Genomic DNA, 14,208 nt, shown 5'->3' on the forward strand with positions numbered 1-14,208 from the left:
CACGATCATTATACACAATGTGTTCTTGGTTCCGAGTATGAAAGCTAATCTGTTGTCGGTTAAACAGTTAGTGGCGAAAGGTTACACAGTTAGTTTTGACAAGAAGTGTGCAACTATAAGCAAGAACAGAGTTATTGTTTGTGTGGCATTTATTACACAAAACCTCTTCGTGCTTAAACTGAGTCGTCAAAGTGTGTCTCTCGCGAGTGATGGTGAGTGTATTCATGATTGGCATCGAAAGCTGGGTCATAGGGATATGAACGCATTGCAGAATCTTTCCGTGTTAGTGGCTGGGATGGTGATTCGGCCGTGTAATTGTACGGAAATATGCGAAGTGTGCGTTAGTGGAAAAATGCATCGTGTACCTTTTCCAAAGGCTTCAAGCAGTAAATCAACCAGTGTAATGGACTTGGTACATACGGATATATGTGGTCCAATGCGGACGGTAACACTAGGTGGACGAAGTTATTTCCTAACGTTTGTCGATGATTTCAGCAAATATACAGTAGTTTATCTACTGAAAAAGAAATCGGAAACGTTGAGTAAGCTGCGTGAATATGTTGAACTGGTATATAACAAGTTCAGTACTAAACCGAAGGTTTTGCGTTCGGATAACGGAGGTGAATTCACTGGAAAAGAATTCAAAGAGTTTTTGAAGAACAATGGTATTGTTAGTCAACTATCCGCTCCGTATTCACCTCAACAAAATGGTACGGCTGAACGAAAGAACAGATATTTAGTGGAAATGGCTCGATGTATGTTAATTCAAGCAGGACTCGATCATCGGTTCTGGGGTGAAGCCATATTAACAGCAAACTATCTGCAAAATCGTCTGCCATCACGTACCATAACAGTGACACCTTATGAACGCTGGCATAGTATGAAACCGGATTTAAAACATATTCGTCCGTTTGGTGTCGATGTGTACTGCCATATACCCAGTCAGAAGCGTGAAAAATTTGATCAAAAGGCAAAGAAACTTAAGCTGATGGGCTATAGCGAGAAATCTAAGGCGTATAGATTGATTGATGTGACGACTAAAAAGATAATAATCAGTCGGGATGTGAAATTTCTTAACAGTTTTGGTGCGGTGCCATGTGAAGAAAACCGATCGTCATCGAGTGAAGTATTAATATCGTTGGAAAGGCGTGTGATGGACAATGTCGTGCGCGAAGAATCTGAACTTCCTGTAGTCGTTGAAGATAATCAAGGCATTCCGGCAAACGACGAATCTGTTGGTGAACAGGATTCTGAGGAAGATTATTACGAAGATGCAATTCCTGATGAAGGCGTTACGAGAAGGTCAACCCGAACTACTAAAGGCAAGCTGCCAGCTAGGTTTGCTTGTTTAGTAGATGCAGCAGTTCAGGAGGAGCCCACTACAGTTGAAGAAGTTTTTGAATCAGCGGATTCGAAAGCATGGAAGGCTGCTATGGAGGACGAGCTGAAGTCGCATAAAAGGAATGGCACATGGGATTTGGTGGAACTACCGGTTGGTAAGAAAGTTATTGGAAGCCGCTGGGTTTTTAAGCGGAAAATAAATGAAAAAGGAGAAGTAATTCGTTTCAAAGCGCGGTTAGTAGCGCAGGGTTTTAGCCAGGTTCACGGTACCGATTATGATGAAACTTTTGCCCCTGTGACGCGATACAATACGGTGCGTACACTGCTAGCAATTGCAGGAAGAGATAAATTGTACGCAAAACATCTTGATGTAGCTACAGCGTATCTACACGGTAATATAGATGAGGAAATATATATGCGTCAACCAGTTGGTTATGAAATAGTTGGTCAAGAAGGAAAAGTTTGCCGTCTAAGAAAAAGCATATATGGTCTGAAGCAGTCGGCAAGATGTTGGAATATAGCTCTTTGTAATGTAGTTGAAAAACTAGGGTTTATTGCAAGTGAAGCAGATCCATGTCTTTTTATTCGTGAAAACAAGGCCATAATAACATATTTGGTGGTATATGTAGACGATTTGCTAATTGTTTGTAAAGACGAAAGTGAAATAACGAGTATCTACAAGGAATTGAAAGATCATTTTGATATCAATATGTTAGGTGAAGTTAAAAACTTTCTAGGGCTTCAGGTATCACGAAATAGTGAAGGTATTTTTAGTCTTGGCGCTCAAAATCATATCGATGGATTGATTGTAAAACTTGGACTAACAGACGCTAAAGTGGCAAAGACACCAATGGATCAAGGTTATTTCCGAGATGAAAAACCTAGTACGACTTTGAAAGAAGGTACCCAGTATAGGAGCATTGTAGGCAGCCTAATGTATATTGCAAATTGCGCTAGACCTGATATTGCGGCATGTGTTGGAATACTTGGAAGAAAGTTCAGCGAACCATCCGAAAAGGATTATGTAGCGGCAAAGCGAGTTGTAAGGTACTTGAAAGGTACAAGGAATTGGTTTTTACATCTCGGAGGCAAATCGCATCAAACACTTGAAGGATTTTCGGATGCAGATTGGGCAGGAGATGTTAATAGTAGGAAATCTACTACAGGGTTTATGATCTTTTACGCAGGAGGAGTAGTATCATGGACAAGTAGACGTCAGAGTTGCATAAGTTTATCATCCATGGAGGCTGAATATTGCGCACTTACTGAGGCATGTCAGGAAATAGTATGGCAAAGGCGTCTCCTAGAAGATATGCGAGAAAATATAAGTGGACCGACAATAATACATGAAGACAATCAATCATGTATAAGTTTTGCAGGAACAGGAAAGACTACTAGAAGGTCAAAACATATAGAAACGAAACAAAGTTATGTAAAGAATTTGATAGACAGGAATGTAGTGACCCTGCGGTATTGTCCCACTGAAGATATGACTGCGGATATCTTTACCAAGCCGTTAGGAACGGTGAAACATTCAAAGTTTAGTAAAAATTTGAATCTTTGGTAGTGTGTGTAAACGTTGAGGAGGAGTGCTAGAGATCTTTGTAACACGAAAGTTATTGAATTAAAGTATTGTGCTTCTGAAGCAATGCTAGCCGACATATTAACCAAACTACTAGGGGCACAAAAGATTAAAGAACTCTCGATAGGACTCGGTATTAGCAAGTTAGTAACGGAATGAACATTAGATTCATGAGGAGGAGTGTTGACATATGTAGGTTGACATGAATGTACTGTTCATACAAGCATCAAATGACAGGAGAAGTGTCAATCATATGTTAAACCGCGATGGTGACAAGGGTACACCTTCTATATGTATGAACTTTGACCATCTGTATAAAAAGCACGGTAAACGCTCGTGTCAGTATCAGTTGTAGCAAACCGTGGAATAAACGTGCGTTAATTTCAAAACCGTCTTTCGTGTCTAATCCTAAATTCAACAGTATGAACATAACTTCCCGTGTCTGGACACAGCGATTCAAAAATTTGTCTGTGTTAGTGGAACCGTGCGTGGAAAGAAGGTCAGTGAAAAAATGACAAGTTCGAGAACCCGGCTCAGAAACAAAACAACAAGCGAATAGAACTAACCTATGTTTTGAATCTTTTTAGGAAAAGAGCAATCCCGAAGCAACAATTCAACATGACTTCGAGATCATCCATCTATCGGAAGCGTCGCCGATATCTAGAGGAAGAAGAACGAGCTTGCGATGCAGAATATATTGAAATGCAGCCGTCGGGCTCCGGTTCGGTTCCGGCACCTGCTGGCTCAGTCTTAGGTAAGTGTTATGTGTTGTTGTTTTACAATTATATTGTAAAATGGCTACCGTGCTTAGTGCGTCGCAGGCTCGCTGCTTTGCTAACCCTTCACGAATGGACCGCTTTATCCACTTTTTAAAATTGCTTTGCATTGCTTTTTCCTCCAATCTCTCCTCCAGGAAATCTATCTCCTCGACGATCTCTGCTGTGCAAAACGAATCTACAGCTGTTGGCGAATTTACCACTGACTTGGATATGGAATTTTCCACTGGCTTGGATATGGAATTTTCCACTGGCGTGCTGGCGTGGATTGCCAAAAATTGTTGGAACATTGTCGTAAGGTTTCAACTTTTACGTGGAGCTCCTCAAGCCTCGCATTAGAAATGTCCGCATCAATTTTTACTCGTGATATGGCCCAGCGAATTGAGCGGAACTCTCTTCCAAAGTCTGGTAACGTATTGTTATTAATATCCCCCTTTTTAGGTGAAGTCATCTGAAATTTGTGTAAGTATTATTGTAAGTATTACATTGTATTATTTCAAAATAATTAAGTAATGAAAAGTGAGGAAATCTTACCTTACGTATTGGGAGCCAAAAAATGTTCACTGCCAAATAGCGATTGTTGATAAATAAACAGTAATTCTTCGAATTTTAATTTTGACATTCGTGTTTTGTGGCGCCAACCGAAAGAAATTTATCACTACTACATACATAAATTCCATCGTTCGCACCAACACATGCATAGATCTGGGCTGTACGTTCTCACTTACACACGCTCATAAGCCCGTGGCTCAAACTCCTAACTTTTCCTAACTTCTCCTAAATTTTGTATGGGCGAAATCGAGGTGACACCAAATTAGGAGTTTTCATGCAAGTTTTTGCCTAGTGGGACCCAGGTTGGATCCGACAGAACGTTGATTTATACAGATGAGCGGGACAGACGATGACGAGCTACACGCTAAAAAGAGATGGCATACTCGACAACTTGTGTGCAAAGACCGAAGTATGGGCCAAGAGGGATCGGGGGTGGGAAAACTTGTATGGTAACGGCTAAATTGACTAGTGGGCCGAGGCCTGGGTGAAACAAGTGCAATACAACTTGCATGCGAACCCGCCTAGCGGGGCCGCGAACCTTTTTGACAGTTCCGTTTGGTTTCCCCATTTGTTTACAATGTTTGCTTTGATTTATTCTTACCAACTATCAATGAAACTACATCAAAGATTCGTTACGTGTGAACGCTAAAAGGTTCGGCGAACCTTTTTTTGGCATTCGGTTGTAATAGTGTGCGAAAGGTTCGCCATCAAAGGTTCGTCTCGTGTGACCGTACCTAATCTGTCCCTCCGCTAACTTTAATAACCTGGTTAAAGCCTTCTTTGATTGAAAATAGCAGCGCAACAAACCATTCCAACTTGTTTGTCAAATTTTTCTTTCATTTTTTTATCGTCAACCGGTAGAAATGTTCTGCTTGTCGCAACCTGTCTAGTGTTTAGTAATCTTGGTAAACACTATGGTTTAACCTTCAGATCTACAACCGCCTACCTGGGTAAGTTTTGCCCTTTTATTTTGCAATTACTTCGAATTGAACAGCTATATCGACTCGAAATTCCTGGAATGCCTCAAGCAACATGTTCTCTATCATTCTGCCGAAAACCGACCTTTTATTTTTATTCTAAGTATTTTTTTTACACCATTTTTCTATTTATACCCCTTAAATCTACAACCGCCTACCCGGGTAAGTCATACGTTTTGTACGAGAGTTTATATTTTTCTGTACCAAGACCAACCACCAGTAGGTGAAAGGAGGTGCCTCTCTGGTTTTTCTTTTTATATTTATATTGAAAACAATCCAAATTTATCTAAGACACACTTTGAAAGACTGTTTTACTCCTCGAACTCCTCGAACAATTAGTAATGAGATAAACTCGAAGACGATGTACAAATATGCAAATTATGCTACATTTTGGACCACACAGCGGCAACGAAAGCATTCTAGGTGAACTTTCATAATTTTCTACACAAAATAATTATTTTTTAATTGCAAGAAAATCATGATGCAACGGCTTGAATTAAATACAAAAGAAACTGTTATCGTTTGAAACAAAACGATCGAATTTATGTATATGAGCTAAGTTTTAAAATGTTAAGGCTTAAATATTAGTTGTAACAATGTATAATGAAGAATTTCCTCCAGATATGCCACTGTATTTACTGAGGAACATGAACATTTCCAAAAGGTAAAATTTAATAGAAAAATATTTCTACATCTTTGAAATTTCAATTTATAGTCAAAAATGTTGAAGGCACCAAGAAGTTACTTCACCAGAAACTTAAGAAGTATAAACAAACACAATAACTTATTGAAAATGTATGGTTTACAGAGTTGGCGATTGTAGATCCATGGGATAAAATATATTTGAATGAAAAAATTACTTACTTATCGAATTTTTAATATTATTATTTGAATGGGATGTGTTAGAAAACATTCTTAAGTATCATTACTGAAAATTTCAACTCACTACGGCATCTAGAACAAAAGATATTAGCTTTGAAGCACAGCAAAATGCAAACCCCCATACAAAACGTATGGCCTACCCGGGTAGGCGGTCGTATGTTAACGTAGGTATTTTTGGTCGTAGACCTGAAGGTTAAACACTCGTAGGTTGAATTTAACGAATTAATGTATCACCAATTACATACGTTTAGGTATATCGTCGCACAAGAGGTGTAGCCACGACCGAAAAAACCAAGCCCGGGGCCTCATTCACTCTTTTACTCTATCTTCATTTGTTTCACTCCCATACAAAAATAAATTAAATGAAAAAATAAATTTTCAAAATAAGTTTTTCCGTAAACGTACTAAAAAATAAAAAAATAATGTATGTTAAACGACATATGTATTTATGTATCAGTTTTTCGTCTTTATCGTTATTCGCATTACATCAAGATTGCTCTCAGTTCGATCGCCATCTACGATGCTATGCGAATAACGACAAAAACGAAAAACTGATACATAAATACATATCTCATTTAACATACATTATTTTTTATTTTTTAGTACGTTTACGGATAAACTTTTATTTTGAAAATTTATATTTTCATTTAATTTATTTTATACTTTACCGTATTACTTGAACAGCGAAAACAGGATTTATTATTTTATATGAAAATTGTCAATATATAATAAGTTAGTTGAGTCGGAGTGTTATAATTCATTATCAAACTTAAGAGCCCCGCTACACGACCCGAAAACTCAAAAACTTCTCGGCGAGAAGAGGAGAACAACCGAGAAGTTTACGTCAAAAACTTTTCAGCTCCGTGAGCTGAAAACTGCACCCGAGAAGTTTTTGGCAGCTAACCGAAAACTCAAATGCGTCAGAAGAAGAAGACGAAAAAGAAATAAATGTAAACATAACAAATCTCAAAAACAAAATAAACGAACATATGGTGATAAATTTACGTGTTTCTTTTGTAGTTACGGTTAGTTAATATTTTGTTATTTTATAGCTAGAATATCAATTATAAATTCACTATAGATCAGGGGTTCGCAAAGTCCGGCCCACCAACTGATTCCAAAATCTAAAAGTTTCAAAAAGTTTAATGATAAAGATTAAAATATTTTATTCTACCACTTTTTATGTAACTTGAGAACATCAAAATCTTCCTTCTTCATGCGAAGAAAGTTAATTATAGTTTCATTTGCTTGCTCTGCTACAGTATTGTCCAGCAAACGGTTGCCATCTTCTTGCCTCCGCACAATACGCCTGTTGCGTTGTTGCAAGTTTTGGGTACTCAACTCGATGACCCGCGATAGGGTAGTTAGCCACACTTCAACAGATTATCCATCTTTTACTTTTTGTGTGAATTGAAATAAGATCTTGTTTGCTTTGAAGGAAGATTTTTGAGTTAACTGAAAAATCAAAAACAAAAACCTCGTTGCGCCGCAAAGTTTTGAGTTTGCGGCTCGTGTAGCGTGGCTCACAGAATTGGTACCACAAAACGCGGCTACACGAACCGAGAAGATTTTGACGTAAACTTATACGGTTTTTGAGTTCTCGGTTGGAGTTTTCGGTTCGTGTAGCGGCCCGGTAAGGAAGGAGTAGAAATTCACTGCCTGTTACTGCAGGTTCGGGCGCAACTCGTTTTGCTTTGCTGTGAACAGGATCAGGATGTCCGAGTACCAATTATCAAGGAGTAAGAGTAGGACTGCATTCTGTTTTAACGTTTGCTATGAGCACTGAGGAAGTGCTCTCGTTCTACAGCATTGCTGCGAGAGAACACAACATGCGATCTCTCAATGTTACACAGCGCTCTCCCGGGAGAGCTGCTGAAGGAGACCAGCGCGCTATCAGTTCAAGTGTGCCAGAACGGGATCGCCAACGCAGTCATAATCTGGGAGCGAATTATGCGGGTGTTGCTAGCACACTCTTTCATTATTGATCTCCTATCGTTCATCTCTGTCCGATTAATATTTTGCGACATCCGGGAAGGTGAATGCATAAAAACTTTTTAATTTTAAAATAGAACGTCCCGCTAGGCAGCTCGAATTATCGGCCTAAAAACGTTCTACATGCAAACAAACGTCTGAGCAGTCGTTCTACTCACCATACAAAACTGCTCGATGTTTATTTCACGTAGGACGTTTTTTAGGACGATTTGTTCGAAATCGCCTAGCGGGATTTGTTCGCGCGTAGACGTTTTTAAGACGATATTTCGAGCTGCCTAGCGGGCAAAACTTTAATAGACGGGCGAAAACACTCGAACTTACCACACGTGGAATATCCAGAGGTTACATACATTTCGGAATATTCAGAGTCAACATAATCTATGAGTAAATCAATCATACTTACTGGTGCTCGCTTCAACAAATTGATCTTCCCAGTTCATTCATGCCACGTACCCTTAGCCAGGTCTTCTTCTTCTTCTCGGCGTAACGACCTCTTGGTCATGCCTGCCCGTTAAGGGCTTACGAGACTTGTTTCCCTGTTGTAGTACGTGGATAGTCAGTCCTCTCGTACAGGGGAGGATCCGGTCTCGGTTGGGATTCGAACCCACGCCGTCGAAGTGGTGAGCCCCGACGCTCATGGGCCGATTTTCTAACCGGCGCTACCGCTCGGCTGTCGCGGACCCCCTTAGCCAGGTGTTATTTGTAATTCTCAATTATTTGTTCTTTCTAAACTGATTCATAAATTCAAGTTTTTACCAAGGACATCAAAAAATGTTCACTTAAAATCCTATTACATTTTTCTGCTGTGGGTGATCTCTTCCTATACGTTAAGTGTGCTCTTCCCTTCCGCCAAACCAAACGTATTTTATAACTACAGTCGGTAATCATTGCAAACATGCTCTATCTTGATTTTTCATAGAGAAGGCACACAGATTGGTTTTTCATTGAAAAACTATTTTAATATAAATGTTATTGTACAACATAAACATTACTTTCAGATAAGATTGCTATACAGCCGAAATTTCTCCCTGTGCATGTATTACAGCATCATGTATGGTGGGAAATATAAGGAAACCTCCTTCTCCTATCGATTCTGCATGCAATAGCGCATCGTAGACGCAATCAGCGGGAGTAGCAAGCAGTAGGTCGACGTTGATTTTCTCTAATTGTTGTTTGACCTCTGTAAGCATTTTGCAAGCCGCAGTATCAACGTGAGGTACACTACTCAAATCTATAATTACCGTTTTAGTTGACTCTAAGCTAGTAGATTCTCCGTTGTAGCGCGGAATCAACGATGGATTGTAACGTTGAAGGATTTTCGTTTTTTTGTACAATGCTTTTTTGAAATTAGTTTTGTTCGCAAAATTTATTGCTCCAGTAAATTTGAAGATTTTTATGTGCGGTAGCTCTTCCGCCCGCTGGTGACTACCAATGTCAACATAAATTGCGGTATCTGGTACTGTTCCAAGGACACTGTAGTATGTCCTCCAGCCTTTGACGTAAAGTGCAAGTAATGAGAATGCTGCGCCGATTAGCAGCCCTACATCTATGTCGATGATAACTACTGATAGAAACGTAACACACCACACGAAAAGTTCTAAGCTTCCCTCTCGTTGGAATTTTTTTATATGATATACTTGTATAAGCATACCCTTTAAAGCAACAACAATAATTGCCGCTAACACGCATCGTGGGAGACTTTCGAAATAAGGTCCAACCCAAAGTAAAACTACTAGCATTATCATGGAAGAAAAAACGGCGGCTATTTGAGTTTTCCCCCCAGTTTGGTGCTGAATCAACGATCGAGACAGTGAACAAGCGGTTGGGATGCATGAAAACATTGATCCAATCACATTTGTAACTCCTAGGGCTACTAATTCTTGATTAGGGCGCACCTCATAGTTATCCTTCTGAGCAAAAATCATTCCCATGGACATGACAATTGAATACCCTACGATCGTTACAGCTATACTGTCAACGGCAACAGCTTTGATTAATGCAAGCGGAGGAAATTGAGGTGCTGGAAGGCTAGAACATAAAAATAAGATTAATATTATAATACACTACCTCCATTGAACATTCATACATACCCGGTTGGTATGGATCCAACTAATCCAACGCCAAAATCAGGACCAAGTCTTATCAGATACGATACTACTGTGCCTCCAACGACAGCCATTAGTTCTGCCGGTACTGGAAATCGACACTTAGTAGAGAGCCAAGGTTTGAGATATTCGTTCATGAAAATCATAAAAAAAATAACGACCAGGGACGTGTACACAGCTGTCAGATTGGCATTTGGAACTTGATCGAAGATATCTCTTAACGACAGAATAACTTTGAAAGCTCCCTTATAGCGAGGAATAGAAACTCCTAGTAGATCCTTGAGTTGACTGACCATAACGTGCACGGCAGCTGCTGTTGTAAAACCACTGACTAACGGTTCGCTTAGTAATGAAGATAGCATACCTAACCGTGCTGCACTCATGGCAAACTTTAATAAATTAAATAAAACATGTAAAATTGGCAGGTTATTTATAAATATCTCAATAAAGCATACTCACATAAATTATCCCAGCTACGAATGAAACAGCCGTTGCCACTTGGATAGGTGTGTATACCGCTTCTGCTATAGGATCTATCGCAGGATCTATTGCGCCAACAGTTTCATTGAGCTGCAATAAGTCATTAATTTGTATAATTGTTACGGAGAACGATAGACTTCAACAATCATACCGCTAACGTAGGAACAAACGTCGCGTAAGTTGCCACGATTTTGGCAGTCATTAAACTTGTCACAGCAAATGTTCCCATCGAAATGTGGCGCGATGTGCCCATCACGGCATAAACGAGTGAATGGAAAAAAGCCATGTACAGACCCACGTTAGCGGCAACACCTGCAAGTATTCCGTAGGCCATTCCTTGTGGTATTTGCAGAACGGCTACTGTCAGTCCAGCAGTCATATCACTGAAGAGATCGTGTTTAAGAGAATATTTCGGAAGCCATTGTATGATTGGGAAAAACGCCTTAAGAGTAGAAATACATCGAAAATCTCGAACAGAAGATCCAATTGAGTCGATGGCTAAAAAAAAAAGAAAAATACAATAAATTATGTGCCCTGTAATGCCACTTGAATAATGTTCTGGAACATTTATATGGTTAACAAAATTTATGAATGTTTCGTATTCTTGGCGTAACGACCTCTTGGTCATGCCTGCCCATTAAGGGGTTACGAGTCTTGTTTTCCCTGTTGTACGTGAATAGTCAGTCCTCTCGTACAGGGGAGGGGGCTCGGTCTCGGTTGGGATTCGAACCCACGCCGTCGAGAGGTGGTGAGAATCCCGGCGCTCATGGGCCGATATTCTAACCGGCGCTACCGCACGGCTGGCGCGACCCCCTGCTGCTTAAATACAACATGAATGAATGCTTAAATACAACAATTTGTATCCTTTGGGAAGCCTAGTCTTTGTTCTTTTTTCGAAAATTGTTGTTTATTAAACCAATGTTACAATCAAATTTTATCAAAAATGATAGCAATAAACAAATTATTAATGAAAACAGAGTAGAAGTCAACGTGTTAAACGGTTACCAAAAGAACCGACCATTGCTGGCTATTGCATTCTGAGGAGGCGGTACCAAGATAGTCTGATGGCTTGGAAGGAATTCAGTATGAGACGGTATGGAGAAATTTAACTTGTTTGTAAAATATACGCTGCGTTTGCGCAATACGTTCCTTATTGTAGAAAACAACAACAACCGGCATATAGAAAACTTGAACATTAAAAGAGACAATTGTGAAAAAATTATTTTGTTTGTGGGATGAACCTGTATAGTTAGTCATACCAATTACCAAGTAAATAAATAAATAAATTACATGCATCGGAAATGTGCATCTGAACTTCATCACCCACACCAAATTTCTGTACGCGTAGAAGTAAGCCTATTTTGGAAAACAACAAGAACTGGAAGCTCATATATATATAAGCCTTATCAGTCATTATTATTAGTATGTGGCACGACATCACCTAGTGGAAATAAGGCCTTTCTCCGAAGAGAGTTTCTGTGACCGAAAGACGGTATATTATTATAGATCAGTGGTCAGCCGGTCATAATACCGGATAATGCCAGACTCGAGATTCGTCGTGATGCACAGGTAACCTCATATATCAGTCATTATGTGTACAAAAAAAAAAAAAACAGTTGTGAATGTAACGTAGTCCTTTTTTAACAATGGATGCGTAGTTTTCACAGCGAACAACTACATTGGTTGGCAATGGTTTTGTCTCACAAGTTTTCGTAGAAACGCCGGCCTACCTAACGGGCTCTGTCGGTCCGAGCAGACCGACGCCGGCTTACGGGAAAGAACACTGTCGGCCCCACGGGACCGACGTAGCGCTTAACGTGTTTACCAAGGTTTCTCACAATGCTGTTGTCTACTGAAAACTTCCCATAATAATTTCAAATCGTTCATTTGTATCGATAATAATCAATAAACAAGCTTATTCCGTTTTTTTCTTCAAAAACACACCCACACTAACGAGAGTGATCTGTAGCAACCTGTACCTTTTTGATTACGTGAAAAATAGACTGGCTCCCCAATTGCGCTCGTTTTTGTTATTTAAATTTGCTCGGCAAATTAACATTATACGACGAAAATTGCTTTCAAATGTGCCTTGCATGGGCCCCATTAACTCATTGTTTACTTATATTGCGTAAGATATGCTAAGTATGAAACTATGAAAATGGGAAAACAATCTTATTGCAATGCTAATAACATGTAGCTAAATTGTGAATAAAAAAATATGTCAACCACGATAATTTTGTTGCTGGCGATAACGCTCAATATCTAGTGATCATAATTTTCAACCATGTCAAGCAACTGTCCAACTCGAGCTTGAGTAGTAAGACTAGATTAATCGAATAATGTATTTTGGATAATCAGCGAATTAACACTCTGACGGCCGGCTACATCTATAGATGTAATGGCTCCGCTTCAGTTTGCATCCTATCACATCATTTTGATGTGCTGTCAACGCTGTCACCAGACACGCACCACAGACTACTGAATGTAAACAAATATCAAATGGAAAGTAAACAAATTCCACAGGGCGCGTTGCTGTTCGTTCGTAAATTCTAATAAAGATTGAAAAAGAATTATCAAACAGGGCGGCCAGATACGGAGGAACTAGTGCAAACGCGCCGGTCGGAAAGCGTTGTGACACCGTGAATTTGGCGGCCGTCAAAGTGGGGGCCAGGGTACAATTTTTCCATAGTGTAGCTACTACTCTGTTGCAGGCATTATCATAATTCATCTAAATCTTCTTATCATTCGTGCGACAGAAAACACGAAAGCTAAATACTGTACTGTATAATACTACTGCTAATTGCACTTACCAGTTGGTTTAAGACGTTCGTACTGAGACAGCTGATTAAAAGCCTCCTGATGAAGACATTGCCTAGACACGAGATAGGACAGTTCACTGTATTGTGGTGTTTCCTTTGATGTTCTTTCACGAAGCCATTGAAGTTTTCGTGTCGGTCGGAAGAGGAATAAATAAAGGGAAAAATTAAACAACAATTTGAACTGGCCCCGGTTTCGTCTTGCGTTATTCTTTTGCTATAGCAAAGGTAGCCAAACTGGGAAACTGTAATTAACACAAACCTGCCATCTTCAAGTGGCGTCTTCTGATTGATCATACTGTTACCAACCGCTCCGCTTAGGTGTCTTAGATTGGTGTAACTTTCGTTGTGAATAAATAACGTGAATAACCACAAAGTAGATTGAGGTTCACTACATTCAAACAGTCAAATGATAATAACAATGATTTCTTTACACACGAGGTAGTGGTAGTTTACTTTTAACACTTGCATAACACTCTGGTTCATATGCGATGCGATTGACCATGGAAATGACAGATTACATTTCTCGGTTACTGATAACTATTGTTATTGCTCCGATGCTAGTGCGTTTTGAGAATCCTTACAAAATTCATTGGTTCTTCGTGTTCGAACACTAACACCAGCACTATCAACACAAAAAAGCACCGGTGACCAGTGTCTCTTCGGTTCGGCTGTTAGGACGGCCTTTAGCGAATAACTGCAGCA

At 39.6% G+C, this 14,208-nt stretch overlaps 1 protein-coding gene across 1 annotated transcript; it reads right to left on the bottom strand.

Moving 5' to 3' along the window:
* Positions 1–8,994: 8,994 nt before the first annotated feature.
* Positions 8,995–14,208, bottom strand: LOC131292837 (sulfate transporter). The gene is made up of 6 exons (XM_058320923.1): positions 13,766–14,208; positions 13,498–13,610; positions 10,839–11,185; positions 10,667–10,777; positions 10,193–10,596; positions 8,995–10,130 (listed from the first exon to the last, which is right to left on the bottom strand). The coding sequence occupies exons 1-6, from the start codon at positions 13,798–13,800 to the stop codon at positions 9,110–9,112; spliced, it is 2,031 nt and encodes a 676-aa protein (XP_058176906.1). The 5' UTR covers positions 13,801–14,208; the 3' UTR covers positions 8,995–9,109.

The sequence above is a fragment of the Anopheles ziemanni genome, unplaced genomic scaffold (genome assembly GCF_943734765.1).
Source record: "Anopheles ziemanni unplaced genomic scaffold, idAnoZiCoDA_A2_x.2 scaffold_12_ctg1, whole genome shotgun sequence".
Taxonomy (NCBI): domain Eukaryota; kingdom Metazoa; phylum Arthropoda; class Insecta; order Diptera; family Culicidae; genus Anopheles; species Anopheles ziemanni.

Excerpts from the sequence above, each read along its gene's own strand:
- LOC131292837 (XM_058320923.1), bottom strand. The coding sequence starts at position 13,800 with ATGATCAATCAGAAGACGCCACTTGAAGATGGCAG. Across the intron at positions 10,778-10,838 it reads CGTTTGTTCCTACGTTAGCG|CTCAATGAAACTGTTGGCGC; the intron begins GTATGATTGTTG and ends GACTTATTGCAG. Across the intron at positions 10,131-10,192 it reads GTTGGATCCATACCAACCGG|CCTTCCAGCACCTCAATTTC; the intron begins GTATGTATGAAT and ends TTTATGTTCTAG.